Source organism: Aphanomyces astaci, assembly GCF_000520075.1.
Source record: "Aphanomyces astaci strain APO3 unplaced genomic scaffold supercont1.18, whole genome shotgun sequence".
In the NCBI taxonomy this organism is placed as follows: Eukaryota; Oomycota; class Saprolegniomycetes; order Saprolegniales; family Verrucalvaceae; genus Aphanomyces; species Aphanomyces astaci.
In genome coordinates, this window is record NW_009798281.1 from 581,611 (window position 1) to 595,997 (window position 14,387).

Consider the following 14,387-nt stretch of genomic DNA (forward strand, 5'->3'; position numbering starts at 1 on the left):
CTCGTACACACCCACCCATTGATAAGTTAGCGTGTTACTACGTACTGTACGCAGTCTTAGTACACATGGTATACCGGTATTTACTGTACTGTAGTGGCCGCCCAGAGAACCTTGTACGGAGGTGTAGGTGCAGTATATATATACTAAGTATATATACTATAGTACTGTACTGCTGGAGGTAAGGTTAACGATGGGCTCAGTGGAGAGCAATGACTACCAAGCTCACGTTGAATTTTATAACAGCCAACGTGTTAATAGAACTGTAGCCGACTAGAGGTACTAGCCCCATTGTATGTTAACATGACGAACGTACATACTGTTTCTGACACATGTGGAATAGTAAGCGTGCTCATGTATTTCCATCAATTGATTCCGTTTACTGCTGCTCAACCAGGGATGGGTCCGTAGCAATATGCGCCATAAAGTCCATGTTCAAGTCGCCTTCGTCATCGTCCACGCATGGCCCTCCCGCCACTTGCGCAGGTCGAACGTCGTCTAGGTGAATGTCGGCCAGGTCGCTCACACTGCTCTGTCGGTACACTTTGGCTGGCTTCGACGAAACATCGCTATGGCTGCTTCTACTGTTTTCCGTTGACGGCGATGTATCCTCGTTGCTGCCGCCGCTGCCAAAGCTGTGGAAACTCGATCGCTTCTTGGATCCTGTGGGGGTGTTTGTAGCTGGTGGTGGTGGCAGGGGTGCTGCTCCTCCTTCACTGGGGCTGCTACGCCGTTTGGTCGGTGAATCGACAAAGTCCCCGTTGCTGTCCACGACCACATCTGCAGAGGGCGTATGGAACTCGACGAAGTTATCGACGGCAAACGCACTTCGCCGCGTCTCTTCGTCCAGAACCGAGGACGAAGCTTCGTCGTTCGGGTTGTCGACGTTCGCCGCGCCCACTTCGGTTGTGAGGAAGTCGCGGACGAGTTCAAACACGCGGCCGCTGCATGTTGGACACCGAGGGGCCGTCGTGAACGTGTGCGACGCTAGCATGGCTACGAACGCTTGGAGCGCGAGCTGGCGGTGCCGAAGCACCTCGGTCGTGGTCGACGAGAACAGATGCTTCCTGGGGAAATCGAACTGAACAATCGCCTTCTCGTAGTGCTTGCACCCTGGACACATATTGGCCTTGCATTCTTTGAACGTTAAGAGCAGCTCCTTGCGCAGCGCCGCAAAGTGCGAGTACGGGCGCAACACTTCCCACGACTTGGGCGGGTTCACGTGGGTCGTCTTCATGGCCACTTTGTAATGGACCTTATTGCACACCTTGGTGACCATGGGAACGCTCACGCGGACGCTGCATTTCAAGTCGACGCCGGCGCCGTTGCGGGAGTAGCTGAAGCGTTCCATGGGATGACCAACAAGCTAATGTGGAAATGAAATATGCTAACTTTATGGGTACACAGTATATATGTGCATTCGTATCCAAAGTCACAGATTTGATTGGTCCGTGGACACTAAAAGGGAGAACTTGATTGGTTTATTTATCAACCGTTACTGGGCGTTGACCAATCAAATCGAACCCTGGAGTTTTAACGATTGCGAGACAACCACAAGGGTTACCCGATCGACGTCCAAGGTTCCACAGCGACGGGTGTTACGTGTTCGAGAACATTACCACGCATAATACAACCTACGACGACGTGGCTAAGTGAATCGCCCACAGGGGCTCGCTATGCTGACGCGACTACAACTGTGTGTTGACTTGGTGGTCGCGGGTGGTTGGATTGGAATTCGGGGGTAGCAAGGTACACTGTGAATTATTATTGCCTTGAAAGGCTTGGCAATATCATTGACATATGCAGGGAACTTCTCAGGATAAGACGGACATGATGGCGGTTTTAGACTGACCTCACACGCCCAGAAACAACGTCACGGTTGGCTGTACGTTGCTAGTTCAATCATACGTACCGTATACCTAACTTCTGTGTGTATGTACTTTAACTGAAGGTATGCAATACACCCGTCAGGGAGGTCAATAGGCACATAATGCAGTGGACACCTCTATCCAAATACTTCACTTTGCACTCCAAAGCACAATAGGGGTGTTAACACACACTACGTGTAAAGGTTTAACGTTACTATTAATAGTAAGTTACAGTTTTCAGCGCGTCTTGGTATTAAAAATACCATATGAAATATGCTCCTCGCTCGTCCTTGAAGTTGGAAAATCCGGTATTCCATGTCATTATCCGGATTTGTCATGTTCTGGACATTCGAGATAATAAAACGATGAACTCAAATATTACTGCTTGTTTGTATGCAATTCAATAAATTATTGTGTCCCCGCCGCCACTGTCGCTCAAAATTCGCTTGGTTTTAGTATACTCGGTCAATCCTTGATGCAGAGTGATGGTCGATCTCTCCCCATTGTCTCTTCTGATTGGCTAAAAACAAAGAAGAAATCCCAGAAGCCGCTGCCTCGCCGCAGTTGAGAATTTCCACAGCAGCGCCAAGATGAACTCGTTCAAGAAGGAGCATCCGTTCGGTAGGTGCCCCCGCCGCCGTCGCTGTGTCTAGCTCTCTACGCAGAGGTCTAATAAGGCATGACCTTGTAGAGAAGCGACAAGCAGAAGCCCAGCGCATCCGCTCCAAGTACCCGGACCGAATCCCGGTGATCTGTGAAAAGGCTGATCGCAGCGAGATCCCGGACATTGACAAGAAGAAGTACCTTGTCCCCGCCGACTTGACGGTGGGCCAGTTCGTGTACGTCATCCGAAAGCGCATCAAGTTGAGCCCCGAGAAAGCCATCTTCATTTTCATCAACAACGTGCTGCCTCCCACGGCGGCGCTCATGTCGAACATCTACGAAGAACAAAAGGATTCGGATGGGTTTCTCTACATCACATACAGTGGCGAAAACACTTTCGGGAGCAACGACCTGGTTGTCTTGGATGATTAGACCTCGACTGACGTATATATATATATATATTTGTCGAACCACCTTGTTTACTTTGTTTATCGCACTACTTTTGGAACGTGACGATTTGCATGCCTTTCCCCACGACGACAGCCTCAATCACTCCATCATCTTCTAATGTCGGTCGCCGCAAGGACACACCGGCAATATCAGCGCATTCCGAGAACGCAGCCCCGCGCCAAGTCAACTCATCTCGTTCCATGCCCCACGCCGTCACACGCTGGTCGTACCCAGCAGCCACCACCACATCGTCCAGCACTTGGATCGCCTTGAGAGCCGACGCACTCGCATTCTGTTTACCTTGCAAGTGGCGTACTTGCACATGCAGCCGGTCGGTCGCGTCCACCGCCGCATGCGCGATATTTTGGTCGTCGCCGCCGCTAAACACGTCAAACGTGGTTGGCCCCGTCGCTCGAATGCAGAGGCAGTTCACTCCCATGTCATGGGCTCGGTATTGGTAGACTTGTCGAGGTGGCGACGTTGAGGTGTCCCCTCTACCATCACGTGATTATGATAACGTCACCAGGACGTGGTGTGAGATACCGTAACAGCGTCGCCACATCCCAGATGACCACGTAGCCATCGGTGGCCCCCGTGACGAAGAAATGGGAGGGAGTCAACGCACAGCTCAAGATGGGTTTGTCGCTCCGTCCGGTCCACATGAGCCGTCGGTCGAGTCGGCCGGCGCGGCGGCGGTCCGTGGAGGCCGTGAAGAAGGTTGATTGGCCTTCGCTGTTGGTAGCAAACACGGCGATGACGTTATCGTCTGTGCCATGTCCTTGCACGGACGTGGCCGCGAGCGCGAGGATGCGCTGATCTTGGGACGCATCGGATGGCGTGTGCTCGGCCACATGATCCAAGTGGTTGTCGACCACCTGCCACAAGTGCACGGACTGCTTGCCGCCGCCAGACACGACCCAGTCCCGACCCACGACCGCCACGGACCGCACGTTTGTGCCGTGCATGGTCACTGTATCCACGCACTGCACTGGTTTGCCTGTCGTGCTCTACAGCTCATAAGTATGCAAACATTCTCGACGAGAAATAGTGTGATCTTTCGAAGGGTCCATGGAGCATGAATGCATTGAACCCCTCGAAAGATCCAGAACTACTGTAGATGATTGCATTGCAAAAAAAGAGCAGAAAAAAATAGTAGAAAAAAAGCAGAGGAAAAAAACCACGCCTCGTGTTTATATGAACAATAACACCACAGACAAAACGATAGATGATGCTAGAGAGAAAAAAAACAAAACAAAAAGAAATTCCACGCACCTGTAGGGTAGCCTTGAAAAAAAAAGCAAAAAAAAAAAGATGAAAAAAGAAACCGCCATACCAAAACAACAACGTGCCAGAAAAAAAAGGAATTTCGACCTACATGTGGGGCATGGAGTTTGAGGGCGCAGTCTTCACCGCCCGTCACGAGGAGCGGAGTGGACGACGAAAGGGGGTGTACCCACGCGACACTGGTGGCCATTTTGCTATGATGGTGTCCGTGCCACGACAAAAAGGGGTGGTTCAACGCAGTGGTTGTAGTGGGTTGGTGGCCTTTGGATGGGTGGACAATGATCGTCGACGAGTGCACTTGGAGGGCGGCGGAGCCGGGGGTGGTAAATGCAAACACATGTGACACATCAGAGTCGGAAAGGAAGAGCGCGTGGGGCCGACGGTAGCCGCCACACTCTAGCGCCAAGAGCCGGAGCGACTGCGAGACATCCACCAAGATGGCTTGCGTGGCGTGGAACCCAAACACGCGCAGACCGCCGTCGGACTGCCAGTAGATGGACTTGATGGTTGAAATACCTTTGACCCCCACGCGACGCACCACTTGCAGCTCTCCAAAGGCATACCGCGATGTACACACAAATCCGTCGTGGCTGCCACTGTACAGCATGTGGTTGTGCCACGTCAGACAGGATACCTAACGGCACAACATCGATGTAAATATATATATATATTGCCAAATCCGTTCCAATGTGGACTATTTCCAATATAGAATATGAATTTAATTTGAAAATGGCTATCATATTACGCTATTGAGAAATTCGAAAAACTGTTGAAAAGTTTGAACCATTATTTGGGGCCCAACCAAAAAGTCAAAAAGTGTACGTACGTCGATATAAAAATTGTATTTTATACATGGAAGACGCTTCAAAAATCTTCCATAAATCGATTCAAAAATTTCAGCGAAAAGGACAATATATATATATATATATTGTCCTTTTCGCTATATATATATATATATATATATATATATTCGAGAAAGGCACGGTTTCACAGTCAAGCAATGCGTAAACCAAACATTGGACACTTAGTGGTGTGATAAATACAAACAACGAATCGCGGGGGGGTTTGTTTCGCCAAGGATATGGGCGAGTCATCTGCAGGGAAACCAAGTCTGTTTTCGAGTGCATTTCCAAACGTACCACATCCTTGCCGTGAACTTGCCACAGTACATGCTTGGGCTGGATACCTGCATTGGACTTGTCGCCATGAGGATCGTCAGTGGTTGAAGCAACTAGCGCCACGCGGTCGTACACACACAAGTTTCCGCGGGCGTCGCCGCACCACAACAGCGCGCCGTCATCCGTTGCCAACAAGGCTGAAACGCAGCAGTGTTTGCTTGGGCATTTATACGTGGCGACGGGAGTCAAGGCAGTACGACCAGCATCACCATGATCACCTGGTCCTTGCGGTCGTGGGGCCACCCGCCATTCGCGCAAGGTCAAGTCCACGCCCGTGGTAAACACCGCTGTTATATCTTGGTGTTGGACAATCCAAATAGACATGATGCGCCCGATATGCGCTTGAGCTGTCGCGATTTCGACAAGATCTGACGACGTAGACGACGACGACGACGAGGAGAGTAAATGAACGCACCCCGAGACGTCCCCCACCGCCACCAGATCGCCGCCAGAGGTCGCCGCCACACAACACAAGTTGGCATGCAATGGCACGACGACCAGTGGAGCCGACGACGAAGAAATGAGGGATGTGACGCCCACATGACCTTGGTCACTGATCCACACCACACTCGACGGCAACGCCACCAAACTGCGCACAGACGCGCCGTGGGAACTGACTTTTTTTGGTTGTTTCTTGGCCAGCGTTGCCTCCTCCAACGTCCTCTGCGACGATGATGAAGCACATGATGATGAAAGGGATAAAGTTGGCAACGTCTGCATGTGTCTGGTGGCGCTGGTTCCCAACGACTGGTTAGCCATGGCGCGGTCAATGTTCCACAACTTGATGGCGTTGTCCCCGCCGCCCGTGGCCACCCATTCCGTCCGAGCCGGGTGGACAGCTACCCGCCACACGTTGGTGTCGACGTGGCCAAGTAGCGTCGTCAAGCAGTCGCCAGTGGGGCCGCTCCAGACTTTGACCGTGGCGTCTTCGCTCACACTTACGAGGCGTCCATGGCTGGCAAACTACCGTAGTCCGAGTTCATAATTGTTATTGTTGTTTGGTATTATATTGTCGATTCGAAATTGGAGTTCAATCGAATGAGCAGACTAACCAAAACAATCGACATACGACCAATCAAAACCCACAACACGAATCAACAGGCCAATCAAATCAACTCTTCGACCAATTCAACTTCGAATTAGTGTGTGATTGAAATTAGTGTGGCACTGGACGATCTTTTCAAAGAATCGATCGATAGATTTGGCAAAGAATCAGCACTAAAGTCCAAATTTGGGGTAAAACGACAATATATGCTTTTACAAGCGCCATGAACACTTAGCCACCGACGACCGACGTACCTGCACATCCCACACACGGGCGGTATGTCCCCATCCTCGGAATTGGGACTGAAACCCAAGGCGGAGATTCGCGTCACGAGCGAGTGCCACGTCATCACGACCCACGTCGTTGGTCAGATTCGACCACAATTGCACCGATCGGTCGTCCGAGACGGACGCCAGCTGTCGACCCGTACTCGACCACGTCAATTGAAACAACACACCGTCTAACCAAGTGACATATCCACGTTTGGTATGCAAATATATATGGATACGAAGCCAACAAAATGTACCATGTTGGTGGAGGCGTTGGGTGACTTGGGCGACGGAATTGGAAGGTTGCTGGCTGCTGGATGAGGACGACAATGTCGGAGGTGCCCACAGTAAAATGTGCTACGTGACAACCAAGGTATAGACCCATCATTGTAGGAGGCTAAACATGCTGGGCTCGAGTCCAGAAGAAATGATTTCTTTATACCTGAAAGACCGTGCCTGCCGCTACAATAAGCGACTCGAGGGATCGACCGTACAGTCCCATCGCATACTACACAACCAATTCTCTTCGTCAGGGGGTTATCAAATCTGGAGAAATCAAGCAGGACGTACCAAAATGGTGCGTTCGGTGCATTGAAACGTCTGCAACGTGGTGCGGGTCGAAGGGTCCCATATGTGTACCATGTTGTGCGCGAGGCCGACGGCAACCATGGGCAATAGAAGTGCCGTGTCGTCTACGACGACGTCGTCCACCAGCAAGCGCGCGTCCAGGATCCAGTCCATGCATTCCGTGGCAATGATGGACGATGGAGACGACGATTGTACATTTGACGTGGTCGTGGTAGGAAGCGCGCTCACAAGAGCGAGTTGCTTCTGACCAAAGCACAGCGCCAACGACTGCGCCACGTCCATGCCATGGATCGTTCCGTGTGACCATATCGGCAGTGGCGACACAAACATCGTGCCATTCGTAGTGTCATACACGTACAACGTACATCCTACGGCCGCATAGAGCAAGGATCCGTCGGCAGAGAAATGCAGTGCCGTCACAGCGCCGACAAACTCGCCCTTGGTCGCGTGCATCATCGTCATGTGTGAAGAATCGATTGGCACGAATATCAGACACCACTAAGTACGGCTTTTGAAATCGTACATTATTGGACACATCATGACGTGGCAGTCTCCCAGGAGCACGTTTTGTATTGAAAATTCTAACGAAAAATTCCTGACGTATTTCAATTTTGAATTGATATTAATATTAATACTACCGGTAATATTAATATAAATACTTCAACGTACTGTACTACCGGTAGTATTTCAATACATTCATCCACTTCTCCAATTTCATACGGATGTTTATATTATACTTCGAAGTATAATTTTTCAATATCATTGTCCATCCGGTTTTATTTTTTTCGGCAATAGTAAGGTATTAGTATGAATTACTATTATATTAATAGTAACGTTTATAGTAATACTAACGTAAAAAACCAATTTAAGATAACTTAACCAATTTAGGATAACTTTGTATTGCCCAATCACACCTTGTTATTTGTTCGAGTCAAAACCTCTATCATATAATGCTGGCCATTCCGTCACGTGAATGAAATGCAAAAACCGCGTAGAAGCCATTGGTAACAGTCAATCAAGATTGGGTTTGAAGTTCCCTAGTCGACACGGGCCACATTGGGTTGGATCTGCGGTTTTGTCAAGTGTTAAACTCGGTGGACACCCATCCACAACAGAAATTTAACTCTATAAAACAGTACCCTTGTAGAAATTATATTCAACCTGTTGTAACCGCTTACCCTAAACACAGAATTTCAATGCTCAGATACATACATACTTTAAGATAAAAAAAGTTATCCTAAATTGGTTATCAAAATGTGAGTACAAATGCTTAGAAAGTAACAAATTTACCTGTGAAGTTCATCGCCTAAACTGATAGTTTGATTATGAACTGAAAGAGGCGCGTCTTGTCTATTGGAATCACTATTCAAAACTCAAATATCGTAACGGACTCAAACGTTATGTCCATTCTACTCCGACGCCTCCAAAAAAGTTATCTTAAATTGGTTTTTTACGTTACCAGTTATCCGAGTTCAACATCACAGTCAGTTCATCCAATTGCTAGAGTAATAGTTTGTTCTTTTACCCAAAATTTGGACTTTTGTGCTGATTCTTTGCCAAATATATATTTTAAAAAAATATCGATCGATCGATCGATTCATTGTCCTAACTTTTGTATGTAAACATCGACCAGTATCACATTAATTTCAGTAACATACGAATATTGGTCGAAGAGTGAATTTGATTGGCCACTTGATAACTGTTGTGGGTTTTGATTGGTCGATCCTTGATTGCAAAATACTCGAGCCATTCGTGTAATTGTAGTGCTATGTAGTTAGTCTCGTAGTATACTCACTCGGTGCTCGTTTTCTGCTTCTTCTTCTTGCTCTTGTCGTCGTCGTCGTCGTCGTCGTCTTCTTTCCCGTCACTTCCACTCAGGTCCTCGTCCGAGAAATCCTCCGAGCCGGACGCAGCGTCGTCGCCGCCGCCAAAGTCCGAGTCATCCTCCTCTTCTTCTTCGTCCACCTCGCCTTCCTCTGGTCCCAGCGCGTCGTCCAAGTTGGCGCGTTCCTTGGCACCACCGGCCGCGCCACCCGCCGTCGCCGCCGATTGCGTGTCCTTGAGGTTACGGATCTTGAGCTTCTTCGACGTGAGGAACTGCGACAGCTCGGGGAACTCGCGGCGGTCGATGGCGCTGAACACTGTCTCATACGCTTGTTCTTGGCCGACCCCGCGACAGCTCACGAGCAGGTCAAAGTTGCGCGATGCGCTCGACCCAGACTGGCCGGCATACCGCTGAAACTCGACGTAATCGATTTCCTCGTACCGAATAAATGTCGTGGGCTTGTGAATAAACATAAACGACTTTTCCAGTGGAAATAGCACGCCCGAGCTCGCTTTCACGGCGCATTTGACGGCGCGGTCGCCGCTGTGGGTTGTAAACTTGCCCGATGTGTACACCTTTTTGCCCATGATAAACTTGAACAGCGTCGCAACGATCTGCGGCAAACTCCCCGACATGCGCTCGTGGATGTTGCCGTTGTACTTTTTGATCTCGTCCGCCGTCAAGTTGACGTCAATGTGCACTTCGTCCCGCGCGAGTTGCAGCACCAAGTGCGGGTACCCCTGCTTCCCTTGCCGGATCGGCTCCTCCAACGAGATCACAAACGCAGTGTTGGTCGAGTTCGGGTATTCGAGTAGAAAGCACCGGTTAATGTTGGAGTACAAAATCTTGTAGTCGTACGTTTTGCCGTGCATGCGCAGGAACGACCCGTACAGCTCGACGGCGTACCGACCGCGCGGCGTCAAGAACGTGCCCATGCTCTCGTCCAGCTCGACGATGCTCTTCCCCGTGACGTGGCTGATGTTGGCGCGCTCCAAGATCTCGTCCTTCAACCCCTCCGCCGTTATGCCGTCGTCGGCGTCGCCGGGAATGTACAACCGCATCTCCACGAGGGATTCCTCGTCCCCCGCCACGGTGTCGTCTTCGTGGAACTGCAACTCGACCTCGTTCTTCCCAGGCATCGCGCATTGGGCGATCAGATCCAAAGGCAGATCCATCGCCACCCCTTGGTCTTGCACGACAAAGTTCAGGTTCGACCCTTGGAACTGCATGTGGCCCCAGTTCCCACCTGAGCTCGCCAGACGCTCTTCTTCCATCTCGCGACCCAATGTGTCGCGCGAGAATGTGCGAATAAGGTCCACGTCACTCTGCTTGAGCCCCGTGAACCGCACGGTCTTGCCGCCACGGGTGGTCACCTTCAAATGGTACTGCTTCGGCCCGATCGCCGACCACAGCATGCTCACCAGATCTTCCTTCGCCACCTTCTTCTGTGCTTCCGTCTGGCGCGACCGCCACAGCAGCCCCGAATCATTCAGCACCAGGACGCCGTTGCTATGGCCCCAGAACGCGCTGCTGATCACTTGTTCCAACTCCGCCATACCGGTACTGTAATGTATTCTGCACGACGATGGCGCCACCACCGAAGACTGGAGTATCCGAACGAATCCGGATAAGGCTCAGAGTTTGGCGCCCTTTTGTTCATTTCCCAATTTGATTCACATCGCAGACGAGACGAAGGAACGTGTGGTGCGTGTACGTATGATGCCGCTGCCGCCGAGACATCGCCGACGTGGGAGGGCATGTATGTGCTAGGGACATGACACTACACGTACATGGGAGTGGAGGAGGCTCTGGCACATGGCAAGAGGACGAGGCCACTCACTGCCCACGACGGACTACTGTAGTTCGAGGATACATTTGTTGCTCGGGGTATTTGTACCGGCGGAGAAATCCCTGCATCAAATGTATCCACCGATAGGACCAATTCACGACGAAGAAGTTTGAACCATATGTATGTATTCCACAAAGATTTCGCACGACATGTTAGTGGATGTCGCCAAGGCATTGATCGAAGCATCGGACGCATACGATGTGTTGAACTTTGTACCAACTCAAAAGATTTTATGATCAGGAGCAATGTCCAACGATCCGTGTTATTGCATGGTGCACAGTCGGTCAGACGTCATCAACGCAACTTGTACCGGCGGCGTCAACGTAAATACTTATTGTAAATCCATGGCAGTCACTTCACCGCTACCGACGTACAGTAGAACGTACTACCCACGACACCCTCGGCAGTGAGCTGAATGCCCAATGGGCTCGCAGTCGAATGGACAGAATACTAGTGGGAAACTTCGCTCGTCATCTGTCGAAAGAATTGGCGAAACGTGGTGGCCGTCAGCGGCAGTGTGACCTGTTATCCGCAAACCATCTCGTTTGCTGGGAAGTAAAGCGACCTTGTGTCTATGATTGTCAAACTCGATCGCAAATGCTCCACCTACCGCCGCGTTTTGAAGTGCCAGCCTCCACTACCCCTTCGTGGTTGAAATCGTCGGGTTCTATTGCAAGTCTTCTAGGCTCACAATGTTGTTTGGAAGTTGTCTACTGTACGTACATATGTGTTTACTTTAGAGTGCATTGGCCGCGTGACACGAATTCCATGGCGCGGTGTGCGCTCGCCACACATAACCACAGACAGCAGATTTCTCAGAGTATATCATCTACGCTTCGAAGTACACAGTAACTATTAACTACTACAGTTGCCTTGCACTAGTTAACAAAAACATCACATTGACAGGACTTTCTGGGGAGCTTTGGAGACATCTACGTCCAATGCAAGGTGAAACTTGTTGCCGAATACAATCTTGGCCGTGGGCTGAATGCCCAACGGGTTGGGGGTCGAATGGTCGGCGTACCAGTGGGAGACTCCGCTCGTGACTAGTCGAAAGTACTGGCGAAAGGTCGTGACCGGCAATGGCAACGACTCGTGGGGCGTGCGATCGGTCATCCAAACGAGCTCGTTCGCTTCAAGATGCAGCGGACTTATCGCTTTCTTGGCCAAACTCGATCGCAAGTGCTCCACATCCCCCAGTGCCCCCACGACACTGGACGAGTCTTGAATCACAACATCGTACATCGCACATGAATGCTCCACCGTCGATGCCATGTAGATGCCACCATAGAGCAGAGTGTGCTCAATCCGACCCATGCCCCAATGGAAGTCATCGGTGCATCGTTCAGACTCCCCGCCGCCGCCTGCTTCGATGTGCAGGCCACCGCGGCGCTGGGACGTGCCAGCCTCCACGACTCCTTCGTGGATAGTGAGGTAGCCCACTTCACCGCGCTCGCCACTGCTGTTTGTGGCCAGACATTGCATGATGAGATCGTGGTATCGTTGGCAGGACAAGGGTAAGGTCGAGATATCGCCCATGAAGAACGGCATCATGTTGACATGGAAGGAGGTGGTAGAATCGTCATGGTGCTGCCACAGGGGAGGAAATTGAATGGACTGTGGAACTTGCCCTGGAATGTGTGTTCCCCGCCTCCCACCAAGCCGCAGGTAACCTCGCGACGTGTCGACAAGATGCGCTTCCCAAGCTTTCATGAGCCTGGCAAAGATGAGCTCCAAGATGCCTCGTTGGTCGCGAAGGTGGCGCAGTGGACTGCTGGGGTCGTAACATCCCAACAGCACCTGGCGAAGCACGGGGTTGTCCATTCCTTTTGATTATTGTCTCGAACGACGACGAGATCTTTGCCAGTGTAAATGAATGTCTTCACAGTGCAAACTGACAAGCATTCTTAAAGTAACATGGTAGTAGCATTGACTTGAATAAAGTATACTGTTATCATAATATCGACTTCAATGTATTGAATTAAAATTGTCGACGTCGATATTTTTACTAGAACAAAGTATACTGTGCCATAGTGTACTTCAACGTTGCTTCCATACACTACAACTCCGTCCAAAATTTGAATCTTTTGGCCGCAGAGCTCATTGTTCGATTTACCTCAAGGAACACACCCTCGATGAACGCGCGGAGGCCATGGGCAACATGCATGGGCGTTGGTATGTGACGTCACAGCAACGATGCTGCATGTGTCGTTTGACGACCATTTCTATATTGAATTGACTTTTTATTGCGTGGTTTCCATTTTCATCGGGCACATGACACAATTCTTTGGGCAGATGGACAATTGCTTGAGCACACGGCCAATTATATCGGGCACATGACATCCGTGTGCCAAATTAAATGGCACATGGCCAATTATAACGGGCATATGGCCATATAAATCGGGCATTCGGTCAACTTAACTGCAAAAAGGTGTAGGACAACGTGCGCTAAGTGGATAGATCATTCTGGGGAGCTTTCAACACATCATGTACTACAGCGTGAAACTTGTTGCCGAATACAATCTTGGCGGTGGGCTGAATGCCCAACGGGTTGGGGGTCGAATGGTCGGCATACCAGTGGGAGACTCCGCTCGTGACTAGGCGAAAGTACTGGCGAAACGTCGTGACCGGCAATGGCAACGACTCGTGGGGCGTGCGATCGGTCATCCAAACGAGCTCGTTCGCTTGAAGAAGCAGCGGTCGGATGTCTTTTTTGGCCAAACTCGATCGCAAGTGCTCCACGTCCCCCAGTGCCCCCACGACACTTGCCGGGTCTTGAATCACAACATCGTACATCGCACATGAATGCTCCACCGTCGATGCCATGTAGATGCCGCCATGGAGGACGTTCTGTTCGAAACGACCTTGGCCCCAGAAAAAATCTTCGGTTTTGATGGACTGGCCGCCGCCGCCACCTGCTTCAATGTGCAGCCCACCGCGGCGCTGGGACGTGCCAGCTTCCACCATACCTTCGTGAATAGTAAGGTACCCCACCTTACCGTGCTCGCCACTGCTGTTCTTCGCCAGACATCCCACAATGATATCGTGGTACCGTTGACAGGACGTTGGCAACGACGTGATGTCGCCCATGACAAACGGCATCATGTTAACATGGAAGTCATATGGTCGGTTAGACAGCGGGTCCATCGTTTGGGGCCACGGCTCGGGGAAGCGAAGTCTCTGCGGTACTCGCCCTGGAATGTTTTGCATGGAAGCCCCTCGCCTGCCGCCAAGACGCATGACGCCTCGAGCATTGTCGTCGATGTGCGCTTCCCAAGCTTTCATGAGCTTGGCAAAGATGAGCTCCAAGATGCCTCGTTGGCCGCGGAGGTGGCGCAGTGGACTGCTGGGGTCGTAACATCCCAACAGCACCTGGCGAAGCACGGGGTTGTCCATTCCTTTTGAGCATTATTGTCGCGAACGACGATATC

At 50.7% G+C, this 14,387-nt stretch overlaps 6 protein-coding genes across 6 annotated transcripts; 1 reads left to right on the forward strand and 5 right to left on the reverse strand.

Annotated features, from left to right (window-relative positions):
• Window positions 1-343: 343 nt before the first annotated feature.
• On the reverse strand, window positions 344-1,385 carry H257_08330 (hypothetical protein). Its single transcript, XM_009834161.1, has one exon. It carries the CDS (start codon window positions 1,346-1,348, stop codon window positions 377-379), a length of 972 nt encoding a protein of 323 aa, XP_009832463.1. The 5' UTR covers window positions 1,349-1,385; the 3' UTR covers window positions 344-376.
• Window positions 1,386-2,385: 1,000 nt separating this feature from the next.
• Window positions 2,386-2,943, forward strand: H257_08331 (hypothetical protein). Its single transcript, XM_009834162.1, has 2 exons — window positions 2,386-2,486; window positions 2,557-2,943. Exons 1-2 carry the CDS (start codon window positions 2,456-2,458, stop codon window positions 2,898-2,900), a joined length of 375 nt encoding a protein of 124 aa, XP_009832464.1. The 5' UTR covers window positions 2,386-2,455; the 3' UTR covers window positions 2,901-2,943.
• Window positions 2,928-7,767, reverse strand: H257_08332 (hypothetical protein). Its single transcript, XM_009834163.1, has 8 exons — window positions 7,265-7,767; window positions 7,137-7,202; window positions 6,952-7,051; window positions 6,680-6,885; window positions 5,342-6,343; window positions 4,294-4,836; window positions 3,462-3,925; window positions 2,928-3,412 (listed from the first exon to the last, which is right to left on the reverse strand). Exons 1-8 carry the CDS (start codon window positions 7,742-7,744, stop codon window positions 2,965-2,967), a joined length of 3,309 nt encoding a protein of 1,102 aa, XP_009832465.1. The 5' UTR covers window positions 7,745-7,767; the 3' UTR covers window positions 2,928-2,964.
• A 1,216-nt stretch (window positions 7,768-8,983) lies between these two features.
• On the reverse strand, window positions 8,984-10,696 carry H257_08333 (hypothetical protein). The gene has a single exon (XM_009834164.1). The coding sequence runs from the start codon at window positions 10,661-10,663 to the stop codon at window positions 9,074-9,076; it is 1,590 nt and encodes a 529-aa protein (XP_009832466.1). The 5' UTR covers window positions 10,664-10,696; the 3' UTR covers window positions 8,984-9,073.
• A 1,067-nt stretch (window positions 10,697-11,763) lies between these two features.
• H257_08334 (hypothetical protein) lies at window positions 11,764-12,819 on the reverse strand. The gene has a single exon (XM_009834165.1). The coding sequence runs from the start codon at window positions 12,778-12,780 to the stop codon at window positions 11,851-11,853; it is 930 nt and encodes a 309-aa protein (XP_009832467.1). The 5' UTR covers window positions 12,781-12,819; the 3' UTR covers window positions 11,764-11,850.
• Window positions 12,820-13,269: 450 nt separating this feature from the next.
• On the reverse strand, window positions 13,270-14,352 carry H257_08335 (hypothetical protein; the record flags this gene model as incomplete). Its single annotated transcript, XM_009834166.1, has 1 exon — window positions 13,270-14,352. The coding sequence occupies one exon, from the start codon at window positions 14,350-14,352 to the stop codon at window positions 13,405-13,407; it is 948 nt and encodes a 315-aa protein (XP_009832468.1). The 3' UTR covers window positions 13,270-13,404.
• Between the last annotated feature and the right edge of the window lie 35 nt (window positions 14,353-14,387).